The 15578-nt window shown below is 39.0% G+C and overlaps 1 protein-coding gene across 1 annotated transcript in view; it reads right to left on the reverse strand.

Moving 5' to 3' along the window:
• The window catches only part of BARD1 (BRCA1 associated RING domain 1), a 45895-nt gene that overhangs the window by 26634 nt on the left and 3683 nt on the right, over positions 1-15578 (reverse strand). The window contains exons 3-4 of the mRNA XM_054381209.1: positions 14573-14718; positions 6315-7291 (exon numbers count right to left, since the gene is read on the reverse strand). Coding sequence (XP_054237184.1) covers positions 6315-7291; positions 14573-14718 — 1123 coding nt within the window. The remainder of the gene's footprint in view (positions 1-6314; positions 7292-14572; positions 14719-15578) is intronic.

Here is a 15578-nt window from a genome sequence, read left to right on the forward strand (position 1 = left end):
CCTTCTTTTATTTTATGACGAATATTTGGATTAGTGACTGAAGAGCCTCTGAGGAGATGGAAGGCATGTTCCAGCAATCAACAACTTTGTTAACATCTCCCTTGTAATCCTGGATTGACACCACCTATCCAGTAACTGCACAGTACAACTAGCATGACAGCTTCCTCTCTCTTTCTGTGGTTTGCAAGCATGTGATGGCCAACATAAGAACACCTTCTAAATCTTTTTTCAAACATCTAGCCTTAGTTGAGTGTTGGGTCATAAGTACCTGGGATGCACATCTGCCCTCTTGCCTTTTCTCTTGAGCCTTTAGGTGCAAGAGGGGAATTGTGCTGCACAGCTGGACCCTCCTAGTGTCCTCTGAGCTGCTCTCTTTCCACCTCTTTTCTAATGTGTCATATACTGTACTAAAGCAATAAAAAGGAAAAACAGCACCTAGCAATGAGAGTGATGGGAAGGGAGAGGAAGCTGTCACAGCAGTTGTATTGTGCAGTTACTGGGTAGGTGCAGTCAAAGTTGCTGATTGCTAGAACATGCCTTCCATCTCCTCAGAGACTCTTTAGTCACTTATTTCATGATGACTATTTGGATTAAGGAAGACAAAATTTCAAGATGCAAAACCTTAGAAGGCTTGTGTTAGGGTCCCTCCTGCAAAGAGGACCACTGTCATCTGCTAGTGATCCAGAAGTAAAAAAGGTGCATCTAACACCTTGACCAGTTTTACCAGAGTTGATGGAATTACTCACACATTTAGAAGTTAATAAATGTTTTGCCCAGCTCTAACCAAGAAAGGTTAAGCATCCTGTAGGGGTAACTACTAGCCACAAACATCTATACACCATATTTCTTCCACAAGTAAGAAAGCAGAAGAGACTACATCTATTACATTGGAATCACCAATTCAAATGTACTTCATGAATTTGTGCTTTAACCAGTATTAAAATTCACTTTGCACATTTAGTCCCTGGAGTTTACTTGATCTAGCAATGCTAGCATAAAATCACCAGTCTCAAATAGAGTGTTGTAACCATGTCAAATGATACAAGGAGGGGTCCTCACTGCTTGTCTTAGCAGTCTGCAACAGCAGCGGAGTGGAAATGTAACTGGAGATACTACTTGTTCAGAAACAGAGAACAGGACAAACACCAGGTAGAAAACTGCTAACATTAACAAATCACAGGGAAGCGTTTATTTTTAAATCTCATTATCAGTGAAGGATTACAACCGACTTCTGAAAAGGCAGAAACTACTACAGAATGTAAAATTATCCATTTGGAAGATGCAAAGCAAAGGACATTTTAAGCTCGTAACAAAGCTTATGTATATTGACAACACAATAATGCAATGGGGCTGCTCTTCCTCTACTACAGATTAAGGGAGCTCTGAAAACCACAGAAGCAAGAAAGGCATTGGGGCCATCTGTTGGCAGATCTAGAAGACAGCATTAGCTTACATGGAGGAGGGCATTTACACAGATTACAAACACTTCCCTCCCAATGAGAATTTAATTCCTGCAGATACTGATGGCGTAAGACCAGAAAACCATCCTCACTTGGCTTTGAGAAGGTTTTGTGTTGGTTTTTTTCCCAAGTCAATTGTGTTATGATTTTCATGAAGACAGGTGGTTAAGAAGAACTGTAAGTGTCCTTTCAGCCCTATTTTATAGGTGGGGTTTTTTTCCCCCATTTTGCCCTTTACTAGTTCCATTAACCATCAATATTTTCCATGCAAAAGTCACATTTTAATTAAGTTAATGAAAAAGTATTCTACCAGTTCAAAGAGAGATCGAAAGAATTAGGGCAGTACATGAAGATGATGCTAAAAACCTGTACCACTTCAACCAATCACTTCTCCCTTTATTTGCAAAGGTATCCAATCATTAGGTCAAACATGAATAAAATCCCCTTTCAAACCCTAATACAGTACTGACAGCAGGGAGTTGGGGAAGGAGAACTAGGTTATTTACAACTCATAAGTGGTCAAATCATCACAGAATCAGTCAGGGTTGGAAGGGACCACAAGGATCATCTAGTTCCAACCCCTCTGCCATGGGCAGGGACACCTCACACTACATCAGGCTGGCCAGAGCCTCATCCAGCCTGACCTTAAACACCTCCAGGGATGGGGCCTCAACCACCTCCCTGGACAACCCATTCCAGGCTCTCATCACTCTTATGGTGAAGAACTTCTTCCTCACGTCCAGTCTGAATCTCTCCACTTCCCGCTTTATTCCATTCCCCCTAGTCCTATCACCACCTATATCCTAAAAAGTCCCTCCCCAGCTTTCTTGTAGGCCCCCTTCAGATACTAAAGGCCACAATAAGGAGGCCTATAAAGAGGCTAAATATAAATTAGAGAGATTACTGTAACTGAGTGCTCCAATCAACTATTACCAGGAATTAGTAAATTTCTCACCTCAGATTTGTCCAAATTAATTCCCTACCCAGCAGCCCATTTATTAACCAACAAGCACACAGCTAGCTGTGCTTAGCCTTTAACATAAACATTCAAAAGTTAAGTTTAAACCACCTCAGAAACAAGAGGAGTAAGGACTAAGCACTATCCAAGAAGAAAGAGCAATTTGTTTCTAAGCTTTCACATCAGCACTGGGGAAGATGGATTGCTTTGACTCCCGGTTAACTGTCAAAACTAAAGGGTTCCCCAAACAGAAGGTAACCAAAACTGGTCCCAGTGCTCCTTCTCTCTCTCCTCAGCCTAAGTAGATGTTCTTTCCTCAGGACAGGACATTCAATGTGTCCTGAACAAGAGACAGCCTGACATCAAAAGTGATGTCCTCTGCCAAGACATCTTCAGTTTATGATTTTTTTCCTTCTCCTCCTCCTCACAAAAAATCCTCAGGACTCTTCAATTGATTCCAATTTGAAGCATAAAAAGAAAAACTTTCTCTGAGCTGCATCCCATTTACTGATTTGTAACAGTATGACTATTGCTCTGGTCCTCTGTTGTTCTGTTTGCACTGTGCTTTGCTATTCCTCTTCCTGGAATCCACAGTGGCAGCAATTCCACACTGTGAACTGCTCCATCATCTCTCTTATCAACACAGAAGAAACACAAGCAAGACCTGAAACACTGCACCAAGAAACCATGCTTTTTTTCTCTCCACAGACTGAAGATTCTGTACTAACTAGTTCAGTAATACAGTGAAGCATTTTTAATTGTCACATTAGAGCCTGTCCTGTGAACAACTCATTATTTTGCTGTAAAAAAATCTTGCATAAGAGCTGTTGATTAGGCAATTTCCCACCATTTAGAATATCAGGAGCACAACAACTCACGTTTTGTATTTTAACTAATTGGAAGTTTTACCTTTAATAGTTATAAGAAAAGGACAAACATGACTGTTGTTTGCTATGGGAAGAGCCACATTTATTCCCATTTATTAGTGTACCTTAGCATTAAATTCATCCACGCTAGAACCTTTCTTGGAATCATTTCGATTTCAGTAAGTTAATCAACTAATGGTAGCAAATGGGGAGAATCCCTCAAAATTATTTGAAAGAGCACAATGCACTTAATTTTAATGTCTGATAATTTTTATTATCTCTTTTAAATAACAAAGAAAAGGGAAAAATCAATTAGCTTTAATTAAATTTGGGGTATTAGACCCTAACAGTTAATGAAAATAATACAGATTTCTTTTTATAATTAATGAATTCCTGGAAAATCAGACTTTATTTCACTTTGGGGAGGAAGGTGGCAGCTACAAGTTTTTCCCATTACACACATGGGAAAACATTATTGGCTGTGGAAAGAACAAGCGGAAAAAAAAAAAAATCACCTCCAAAACAAAACTGGAAGTGAAATACTTCTTCCAGAAACAAAAAATGACAAGATTATTTTGGACAAAAAAAAAAAAAAAACCAAAACCAAAACCAACGACCACCAAACAAACGAAACCATCAAAACCCACCACCACCACCAAAAAAAAACCCAAAAAAAAAAGAAAAAAAGAAAAAAAGAAAAAAACACAAACAAAACCACAATGAGAATATACATAGAGCATGAAGTATTTTTCTGAGAAAATACAGTTCCATAGCAGAGTTCCTACACTCTAGAAGAGTGATCTAAAAACACACAGGTTGTATGAAATATACTTGCAATTGCCACACATCCCCAGCAGATTCACGGCAATTAATTGCTGCTGTTTCTTGTTTACTGTTTCACAAAGTAAAACGTTAGCAAAACCCATGACCAATAGTTTTCTGGAAAGACCAACTCCTCTCCTCTCTCTCAGTCTTCACTTTGATATGGACTAGTAACTATGCCTACATTCACTATTTACCAGGGGATGCAGCAACTTCTCAGAATGGCATCATAATGCCCACAATTATGTAACAAGAACAAAGAACATTACAAATGAAAGCAGATAACCTGTATCATCTCATTCTACAAATGAGGATCTGAGGTTCAGAGACAGCGTGACAACTTTGTTAGAGTTGCACTGGAAATTTAGTAGCAGGAAACAAAGGTAGGTGCAACTATGACCAAAGCCAAAAAGACCACTCTCCTTGTCTTATTTTAGTGACCTTTAAAAGCTAGTGGTAATTTTGGGATCACCCTGAAGCCCTACCTAGTTAAACAAGCCTTTATTAATGAGCACCTCAATGCAAATGGAATTGACAGATTAAATCCACAGCAGAACTAACGAGGAACAGAAGCAACTTCCCATTTTAGATCAATACACATTAAAAGAGAGCACCACAACGAATTCACACACAAGGCTGAGAAAAGCATTCCTGTGCTTGTTGACCTTGCAGCCTACACTTTTCAGCCCACTGCAACAGCCCTATCCCTTTTTCAGAGGGGGCTGTACCAATGCCAACAAGCAAGGCCAGCTACACCACAAAACCTGGATAATCAAAACTTGTTTATTCTTTGGGTCTACAGGATCAGTTTTTACTCATTCATCTCCAATTTTTTTTTTTTTTTACAGTGAAAACCCACAGTATTGGCACATCACTGTTTAATCCAAATCTCCCAATAAGTATCAGACACATTGACAGAAGCCATATGTAGGTGAAAATTTGCCAAGGTAGACAAATATTTTTTTGACCAGTCATAGTAGTAGTCCTTACAAATTCCCTGAAATTCATGGAAGGATAATTTATAAACAGTGCTTCAATAAAGAGGAATATATAAGACTTAGGATGAGAAGTAAGAAGAGATTTCTCCTTAGAGCTCTTGAGTCCTATGAGGACAATGTTTCATTTTCTCCACCCTACTTCCATATTCATAGTATCAAGTACGATATCTGAACCCAACTCAGCTGAGCTGCCACTTCCATTTAAAAAGACCTCATGCAGCAGGAGTGGCTTATTAGAATGCCTTTGAAAGAGGACACAGTTCCTTATCAAGAACAGCCTCTGTCACAACAGATAGAAGAGCTGTATAAATGTCAGGATGCTTACAGGTGAATCAACTCCAGTAGTTTATGAACTGCACAGTATTTCTTTATTATGATTTAGCACAAAGTACATTTAAATTGCCAGACTACAAACTCTTTGAAATGACCTCTCAGAAGAGAACTGCTCTGTTAGTGCGCCCAATGAGTTTGACTGTAAGCATTCCACCTACCCTACCTGCAGGTAGCACTTACACAGTAATAGGGAAGCAAAGCCACGAAGTTCTACCGCAGCAGGAACTGGCTAAGATAATAACAGCAAAATGAGTGATAACTGCCATTCCATGAATAACAGTAAAGTCACACTGAGAACATCTCAAGTGGGTTCTAACTCTCCCTTCTCCACTATCTGAGAACAACATGCTCAAGAGCAGAGGTTTCAGCATGGGCATCCCAGGGTGCAGCATTTTGTTCCTCTCGAACCAACACTTGCACCAGATGGAGGTTCTCAGATTATCAAATAGTTAACCTCAGTTAAGGTTGCAGAGAGTTACCTTAATGCAGATAATTCAGATCTTGCCCTGGCTGAGTTACCAGGACAAGCTAAATGGATCAAGATCACTTGGTGAGATCTGAAATATTTAGCTAATCCCTTTATGAAAAACCACAGCTTTCTGGCACATAAGGCAAAGACGTTTCAATGCTGATCACTTCTTGGAACTCATAACTGACACCATAGCACATCAAGTTTCAAGTATAATCATCTTGCATCATTCCATCATTTTGTTATGAAATCAGAGAATCAGGTTGGAAACTCCTCAATAAACCCAGATGATGATGAGATTCCCCCACCCCCAAAAGAGGATGAAGTAACTGGTTTCCAGGATATTTTCAATACAACAGTGTTTCACATATCTTTGTTTAAAGTTGAAATAGAGGCTGATGGTCCTACCTTGATGGAGGCAACATGGAGCAGAGTCTCTCCTTTGTAGTTTCTTCTGGCAATTGTGTTACTGCCAGGGGACTTCAACACAGAAGGAATGTGTGATATTCCTATTTGATTAAAAGTCTTAGAAGTAGGTGAGGTAGAAGGAGATTCTGAAAGTGAAGAAGCTGCAGAGCTTCTTGTTTTCATTACAGTGTTGGCAAGTTTCAATGTAGAGGAAGAAATCTGAACTGGTGTTTTGTGCTCTGTTGCTGGGGAGTTCGGACAACCCAGAGGTACCTCCTCTGCACAATCTGCCTGCCTCACTGACTTCCTAATACTGCTCCTCTCACTTAGTCTTTGTCTTTTAGACTGAGACGTAACTGGAAGTTTGGATTGCTCCCTTCCACGTTTTAAAGGTGTAGCCTCATTTTCTATTGACAATGAAGTTTCTGTAGCATTGCTTTTTTCCTTGCTGTTTTGTGCAGGGCACATCACCTCACTGTCATCCTTCTTCTCTGAGGATTTTACTTGTGGTGGTATCTCCACATTTTCTGTACTTTTTATGGAGTCAGCTTCCTTTACAGACTCCTGCTGAAGTGTCTCTTCAGGGCTGTTTGGTTCTGGAGGGTCCAGGACTACTGGTTGACTGCAGATGGTAACATGCTTTTCCTTGGGAGTCTTCTCAACTCCTCCTTTCTGCTCAGGCTTCTCTAAGCTCCACACTTTGTTAATGTCTGCTAGAATTTTCTTCTTCTTCTTCTTATGTGTCGGCATGAGCTTCTTTGTTGTTTTGGAGGGCTTTTTGTGAGGAGGAGAAGGAAAGAAATCATAAACTGAAGATGTGTCTTGGCAGAGGGCATCACTTTTGATGTCAGGCTGTCTCTTGGTCAGGACACATCGAATCTTCCTACTCTTTGGGCTGAACCACATTTTTATCTGTTCCTTCTTACTCTTTTTTTCAAAGCCTGAGTCAGCTGATGTGGACATATCTGCCGTCGAATCTACATGCATCAGGGAAGAGGAAAAATAATTTATAGAGCACTCTTCAACTGAACATCACAAAGAAAGAAGATCAGAATAAAAACTGTAGTAACTGATGAAGTCTAAATACAACCTATGAGTGCCTTCATTCCTTCTGAATGGACAGGTGTAATTGCTTTAAAACAACTGGCAAGGCCACACACCACTCTGGAGTTCAGGGATCTCATTGCAGCTAAAGCTATCTGCCAGGCAAGCAAGCAGCCTGGTAGGGACATTTCCTCAGCAGTCTGAGGTCACAACGCAGCACATGCACAGAAAATTTCTGACTACAGAAGAGAGAAGCTGGTTCTCTCACTGAGGTTTCCTTGGAAATAGGTTTAACCAAATCATCTGTGAATACACAAAAGAGCACAAAAACAATTTTCTAAAAAGATATTACAGTCCACCTGAAGATAAAGGAGAAGAATAGCTGCAAGAAAGCAAAAATAACATCCTTGAATGTTGAACATTCCTGAGAAATTATGCCAACTCCACAGATGTAAGGAGATGAACCAGAGAAATATATAGAAAATCTGCACGTAATTGTGTCCTGTCATTTGATTCTTTACTTCTTGGTAGCAAAAAATTCCAAGGAAGCTAAACATTTTGATGATCTCAAACACCTGATCTAGGTGTACCTGTATTTCAGGGGTTGAACTAGATGATCTCCAATGGTCCCTTCCAACCCCAACCATTCTGCAATGGTTTCTTTAAAACTATGCAGTGGAGCAGTTTTGTAAGTCACATCGTACAGCACATTACGAATCAATAACCAAGATGACGGAGGAATAGCCTGTACCCCCAGTGCATGAAATAGCAGTTGAGAGTCAGGGCTATAAATAGTGCTTCTCAATGGCTTAAGAATAAATTAAGGAGCATAAAGTGACCTCTAAGTTAGACAATAATTTAAGTTGACAACAATTCCTTCAGTGAAAAAAAATAGAACAGATTTTTTTTTTTTTTTTAACACAGATCCCTTCATGGAAATCTAAGTTATTCTAGGTTACCTGGACAAGTCCTCCAACTAAATCCAGCTTATTCCTTCTGTTGCCTCCAACCTCAGGTATTTGTGATTTATAGCTATCAGTGGAAAACTAATATTAATTTTGTCTAGTGAGGCAAGTCATAAAGACTGGATGAGACACTTAGTACCATGCTTTAGTTGCTTAGATGGTGTTGGGTGGTAGGTTGGACTTGATCTCAAAGGTCTTCTCCAACCTGGTTGATTCGGTGATATTATTTTTAAACAGAACTAAGAGCAATAATAGTGTTTTGTTGTTGTTTTGTTGTTAGTTTTTTTTTTTTTTTAACATGTTTGAATAAGCTATACAGAGTCTTGATTTTTAAAACTGACAGACAACAATGCATTACTTTTACTTCAGTGCATTAACTTTCTATGGATAATTTGTCTTCTCCGTACCTTCTCTTCTATTTTGGGTGTTAGTAACCATAGCCTGTTTTGCATAGCAAGCTGTGATAAATTCACAGGTAGCAGACAAACTAACCCAAACCGCCTTAGCCACAAAAAAAAAAAGGAAAAAAAAAAGTTGGAAATTTTGCTTCAACCAGCACTGAGTAGCTAGTAATTCAACACCAAAACAGATATTTGCAGTTTTCTTTTAAAGCAGTATTTCACGGTTAAATTTTTCCTCTATGTTGTTTTAAATTATCTTACTTATCCTTTGAATTATAATATAGGAGATATTAGGAGAGTTAGCTAGAGGAATATGTAAGACATCACACCAAAAGGGTCTTTAAGATTACAGCTGTAGGCTACCTAATCAATCATTTAGGTATCTAAAGAGAATCATCAAGTACAGAACCACAGCTATTTGATCTTCCTGTAGGGCTCAGCTTGGTGCAATTGGGGAAAAAAAGCACTGAAATTGAGACTGAAATCTCATAACTCTCTAGCCTTCAGAAGGATACCATATCCAATTTCATTCTGACAATTATAGCTAAAAAAAGGAAAAAGAACAACACAGGAAGAGCTTGATTGCAAACAGATGCAAAATATAAAATCAGCTAGTATTTACTTGTCTTGCCTTCACTGCTGACAAAACCAGCAGATTTCCTTCTAAAATATTTACCTTGCTAGAACTTTCAGTCATCTCCAAGTAAAGAACGAGAATGAAATCGGCGTGGAAAAGTAATTTGTGCAACACTTTTGTGATGGCAGAACTCTTTTTGATGTGTACAGCACAGTAAGACTTTAAAGTCCAAGTGACAAATTCAATCAAAGGCACTGTCCTTCAGAAGTATGATCTAAGCATAACAGAATTAAGTATTTACACTGGAAGCCATGTATATACCACTTCTGGGAGCAAGAAACCTTGTGAAAACCACAAGGGTTCTTCAACTGACCTGTTCATTACTGGTTGCTCAGCAGGGACTTAACCAGTCAGGTTATTAAAATCTGCTGAAAATACAACAAAAATACTTTGCCAGGATTATTCTTCCTCACATGCAACTACTTGAGGTGTAAAGAGTACACTGCATGTTTTAGAACAGGGAGGCACTCTTGGAGCACCACTAAAAGGCTATCACACTATGAAAGAGAGCCATCACATTGAGAGGCCAGTCACAAACACCCAGGGCATCTCCACAGCCTAATGGGGAAGAAACTGCAATTTCTGCCATGGTGGGTGCTGTGTCTCAGCCATTCTTCAACAGTTCCACACTTGAGAATGCTCTGTAGCTAACATCAACTCTACCTGATCAGTTCTCCATAGTATATGCAAAAAAATGTTACTCCTAGACTCTGCTGCACCTTTCCTCCACTTCCAAAGCAGACAAGGTAAAGGAGTAGAAGTAATAAGGACCTTACTGTGGCCTTCCAATATCTGAAGGGGGCCTACAAGAAAGCTGGTAAAGGACTTTTTAGGGTGCCAGGTAGTGATAGGACTAGGGGGAATGGATCCAAGCTAGAGGAGGGTAGATTGAGATTAGATGTTAGGAAGAAGTTCTTCACCATAAGGGTGGTGAGACACTAGAACAGGCTGCCCAAGGAGGTGGTAGAAGCCCCATCCCTGGGTGCTTCTAAAGCCAGGCTGAATGTGGCTCTGGGCAACCTGATCTAGTGCAAAGTGTCCCTACCCATGGCAGCAGGGTTGGAACTAGATGATCCTTCAGGCCCTTTCCAACCCTGACAATTCTGTGAGGCCAATCTACCCTCCCTGAAGATCTAATCCTTTCATGGACCCATAAGGGTAACAGGAAGAGAGAAAAAAAAAAAACAAACAGACACAGTGCTAAGAAGCTGAAAGGAAGTTCTTATGGTTTAATATGTAAATGTCCATTTATATAAAGAGGGTATTAACTGGTAGCTAAGTGCATTCAGTTAAACTACCTTCACAGAAAATGGCTCACAGAGAAATTGATCCAAAGGAATTCTTTGTTGTGTTCAAGTTGGAAGCCAGAGCCCATGCCTCAATAGGAATGAAAAAAAAAAAAAACTATATATGATTAAGAATTGTCTTTGATAAATAAGAAGCATCCCTCTAAAATTTTTAGAGAAGCATTAAGACAAGGTGAATCAGTAAAGCATGCCTTACTAGCTCTAGATTTCAAAGAATATACAAGTGTAAAGACTATCCACAGTAACAGTATTAGAATCAGCCTGTAATAAAAGCAGTAAATTTAGTTTCCATTACCTATTAAAAGTAACATTCAGATACACAGTATATCAGTGGAATCCTTTCTAAATTAGACTTATTTGCTCATAATAAGCACAAGCTTCTTAATGCTGACATTTAATAGAGTTGAATTTCTTAAAAGGATTGAGAACAGAAAAGTATTAGGGGATATGCAGTGCCTTGCTACTAGAGAGCTAGAGGGCTACATCTTCAAGTTCTGCTGCAGTGCAATAACAGGCTAGAGCAGCAAAAAAGGAGCAATTAGAAAATGTGGTTTAGCTATCATTAATCTGCATCAAAGGAATATAATGATGCACATTGTGTGCCTTTCAAATTATTCTCTATTATGGGTTTCAGAACAGAAGTTGAGAAATCTCTTTGACAAACTAGTCCCTTATTAAAAATCAAAGGGAAGTGCTTTGGTACCATCTGTGCAACATTAGTGCCTTCACTGAAGAATGATTATTTTGCAAGTTAAGTATTCTGCACAGGGGGGAAAAGGGAGAAATTCCAGCTATTCAAAACCTCATCTTTAGCTATTATGAAAAATGTCATAGCATACATGAAATGCAATGTAATAGGAGTTCAACGTCTTCTCTTCCACATCAGTAAATGTGAAACAAAATTATGATACTATAACAGCTAATCAAACGTTAATCTCTCCTACTGTCCACCAGCATCAACATGAGCTTTGGAAGCTTTGACCAACACCTGCAGGGTCTAGCTCTGTATGACAAAGGGAGGGGAAAGCTTTTTATTTGACTGTGTTAGAGGAAAGCAGATGATTTTACAAAGAATAAGGTAAAATAAGTGGTGGTTGTGAAAAGTTACAACAATCTCTTTTCTTAAAGAGCATCACACAGAAAAATCTGATGAAGTACTTAGAAATTCACTTTCAAATTCACTATTGCAAATCAACCTTCTTCAGCTCTAGTATACTATATCCACCATGGCCATGATTCAAGTTCTTACTAATTACCAACTTATGAAGCCTATCAACCCACCAGCTCAAGTTCAAGATGTCTTGGACTCTGTAACATTAAATCTTAAGATTTTCATAGAATCCTAGCTATGAAACTTGCCAGTCAGTTCTCCATTAGCCTCATAAAGGCAGTAAAGAAATCAGGCAGCTCTACTCACCTTGCCACAGACTAAGGATAGAATGTCTCTAACATGAACTAATTGTGAAACTCTTTGTCTACCTATTTTGTATTTTCTAGACAGTTTCAAGTTTGTTGCTTGTCAATTCCCCTTCAGTCACTCCAGTACTATTCTGTAGTGTCCTTTGCTCTGCTTCCCTTTAATTTAAAAGGGAAGTATAAGCTTTTTTGTGCACTCTTTCCCAAATTATTTGCTGCTGCTTCTTAGGAGGCACATGCTGTTTGGCAAAAAAGCTGTTTTTATCCCAATGGTGTACAAAGTGTGATCCTTCTCATCTACTGTGGAACCTCAGGGTAGAGGGATTTTTATACTTGAAATATTCAACACGAGTTTAACCCTATGCTTTTCAGTCACCATAGTTCTGCAGGTCTTTTAAATACGACACACAATTTACTGTGCTCACTAGGTCTGTGAAAGACTAAAAGATGGGCAGTATGGTGCATATGCATTAGAAAATTCAGTCAACAAGGGTCTCAAACAGAAGCCCTGAGACAAACCATGTTTGTCTCAAAATAAGGCATATAAAAGAAACATGCAAAAAGGATATAAACCAAATATTTACTTATTTCTTTTTCAACTGCTTCTGTTCCTTTCCTCCACAGAAAGATTGATTTTTTTTTTCCAGTATGTTTCCTTTACTGGAGCAAAAAATACAATTTCTGACCTTCTAACAAAAACCTTCAAGAAAATGTTGTTGACAGGAATGTGGCAGAAGTTCAGTGCCATAAGGACAAGACAGGCCCTGATTCTCCAAACTCAAACATCTTCCACATTGAATACATTAAGTTCAAGACACACGTCTACAGGAGGTGACAGATTTGTCAGAGACAAGCGACAAAACTTCCTAAAGGAATCGTTCTCAAAACCTCTAAAGCTGCAGCGTTCTGTGATTTTTCCAAACTACAACACATAACTGGCTGTTCTTAGAGGTGTGCTCTTTTACTTACATATCCAAACTTTTTCTGACAGGGAATTATCTCCAGCTTGGGAGGTTTTTTCCTTTAATCTCAATATGAAACATTTAAAAGGCCATTAATCCTTAGTGCACTGTAAAGAATACAAGTGATCAAAAGTAATCTCCCATGCCAGTTCATAACTTCAGCTCCAAATAAAATGCTCAAACTTCCATTTCCTTGTTCTGCCTTAAAAGCAAACAACAGATATAAAGAATCTCGTTTTGTTCATTGGTTTAGCCACACCATGCAAATTTTACTTTAGAAGAACTATGGCATTATTGAACTTCTACTACAGTTAAACATCAGACCAATTTTTAAGGATTAATCTTTAAGTGTTGTCCACAATTTCTAAAATGTATTAATTATACTAACATTTTGTATTTTAAATGCTTTATTCATAACATATTCGTTACAAATAGCTCCTCTCAGAGATTTTCTTCCAATTCTGTTTTTAAAAGCTATCATCATTTAATATGTTTCCCCAAAATCTTATTTGAGCCATCACCTGTATTTTATATGTTCCAGACAATTTAATCACCACAGGATTTTCTGTCTGTATAACATGTATCCCTTTACAGTTGGACATGGTCTTCCAGCCTCCTCACTTAAATCCATTTTGATGTCCATGAAGAGCTACCCCACAAATGAATACAAAAGTGCTGATGGGATTAGACTTTGAAAAAAGGATCTTTAATGTAGACAAACAGATTAGGAAGCAACAATGAAGTAGGAATTGCCTCTTCTGTACCTGACAGCTAAATGAGTATTTTTCTAAAACTTGGTATTACAGAAAACACTCCTCTCTGAGCTTGCAGAAGAAACATACATTCACCTACGCTTATTTCACTTCATTTTTTCCCTACTTAGACAATCAGCCTAAAATTTGATAGAGATGAATTCCCAGAGTATGATCTCTGTAATCATCCAGCACAGTCAGCAATGACAAAATTTCATTCTAGCAGACTAGCTGACTGCTAGGAAACAGACAATAAATGAGTTCAGACTTGCCTTCTTCCCCTTTCAAGCAAGGAACACAATTTTTTCTGTATGCAAAAACCCTAAACTGAAAATTACTGGGACAGCATGCACATCTCGGTGCACAAACACACAAGAGGCAAAAGAATAGATGTATTAATCCTCTAACAGGGACCCCCTAAAGAAGTGCACACTGCAGAACATTACACATTACAAGATTTGACCACTTGTGCCCCTGGTTTGTGCAACTAGCTGCCACGTGACTTGGTAATCTACCCCACTTTCACCTAATTTTGGAAGGCAGATTCTAATGAATTATGGACTAACCTGCTCATGCAGATTTCTTAGTAAAACAGATTCAAAGAACGAGCAATCCATACAGACAGTTCTCTTCAAATCAAATTTTCCAAACATGATTTGGAACAGCCTCTCAGAATCTTAAACAGGGCTGCACTGCTCATTCTCTGCAAAGCCTGTGAAACAAAAGAGAGTGGTGTGGACTCGACAGCTGTCAGAGACCCAGGTTTGCTCTTACCCAAGGTGTCTGCCCCCAGCAGATGCCGCAGTTTGCTGCAAAGCTGAATCATGGTATCCAGCTGCCGGTTTACCTGTGCATCTTGCACCCAGGCTGGTACGCAACACACCGGGCATTCTGTGCCAATACAGTCACCCACACAAGATCTGAAATGTCAAACGTAAAAACCCATTATCCACTGTAAGTTATCCATTGTAGTCACTGTCAGCCTTTTCACAGCTGAACGTTCAGCTAGAATATCTTATTTTGGCATTGACACCGCTACTGTAAAGCCCACAAACGCAGGAGAGGACATCTTTATCACAGCAAGTGACAAGCCATAATTAAGTAAGCCAAGTCCAGAGCCTTGTCAGGACACTGTCACAGAAGACTTGATATCTTGTGACTCCCACAGACTCACAAGCTGATCCAAATTTTCAAGGTATGCTAAAGCTCCATTGCTGTTTGTCTCCAGGTAGCAATTAGGCTCGAACAGTTAAAACTACACATTATTTAACACCTCAGCTAAAGGTAGGGCTACTCTTCTGCAGCTTTCCATTCATAAACAAGTGAGAAGAGAGCTGACCCATAGCAAACTATCATCTCCACTTTTTCCTCCTTAAAATTTCCTTGATATTGTGGAGTTTCACTAGTCCAAACACTTTTCTGCAAGTCCTAAGAGGATCAGCAGATGTTCAGAGCACACCATCACTTTTTTCTTTCAGAGCATTTATGTCAGATGATCAAAGTGGGGTGGGTAGGGAAACAGATGTACTCAATAAAGGTCATTTAACACTTGTAGCTTCTTATTAATACTACTCTCCCCATGAAAAGCCTAAACTCTTTTATTCATTTTTATTAGTCCAGTGAGAGGAACTTTTGATTTGCCATCTGAACTGCAACATTCAGGGTCATTGTTACTTCTCAACTCAAATCTACCCTATTAAATACAGATTATAATTTCACCTAACCAAGGCTAAATTAATTTCAAAAGTCTCTGTTACCTTACCACCACGTAACACACACA

Source organism: Indicator indicator, chromosome 5, assembly GCF_027791375.1.
Source record: "Indicator indicator isolate 239-I01 chromosome 5, UM_Iind_1.1, whole genome shotgun sequence".
Taxonomy (NCBI): Eukaryota; Metazoa; Chordata; class Aves; order Piciformes; family Indicatoridae; genus Indicator; species Indicator indicator.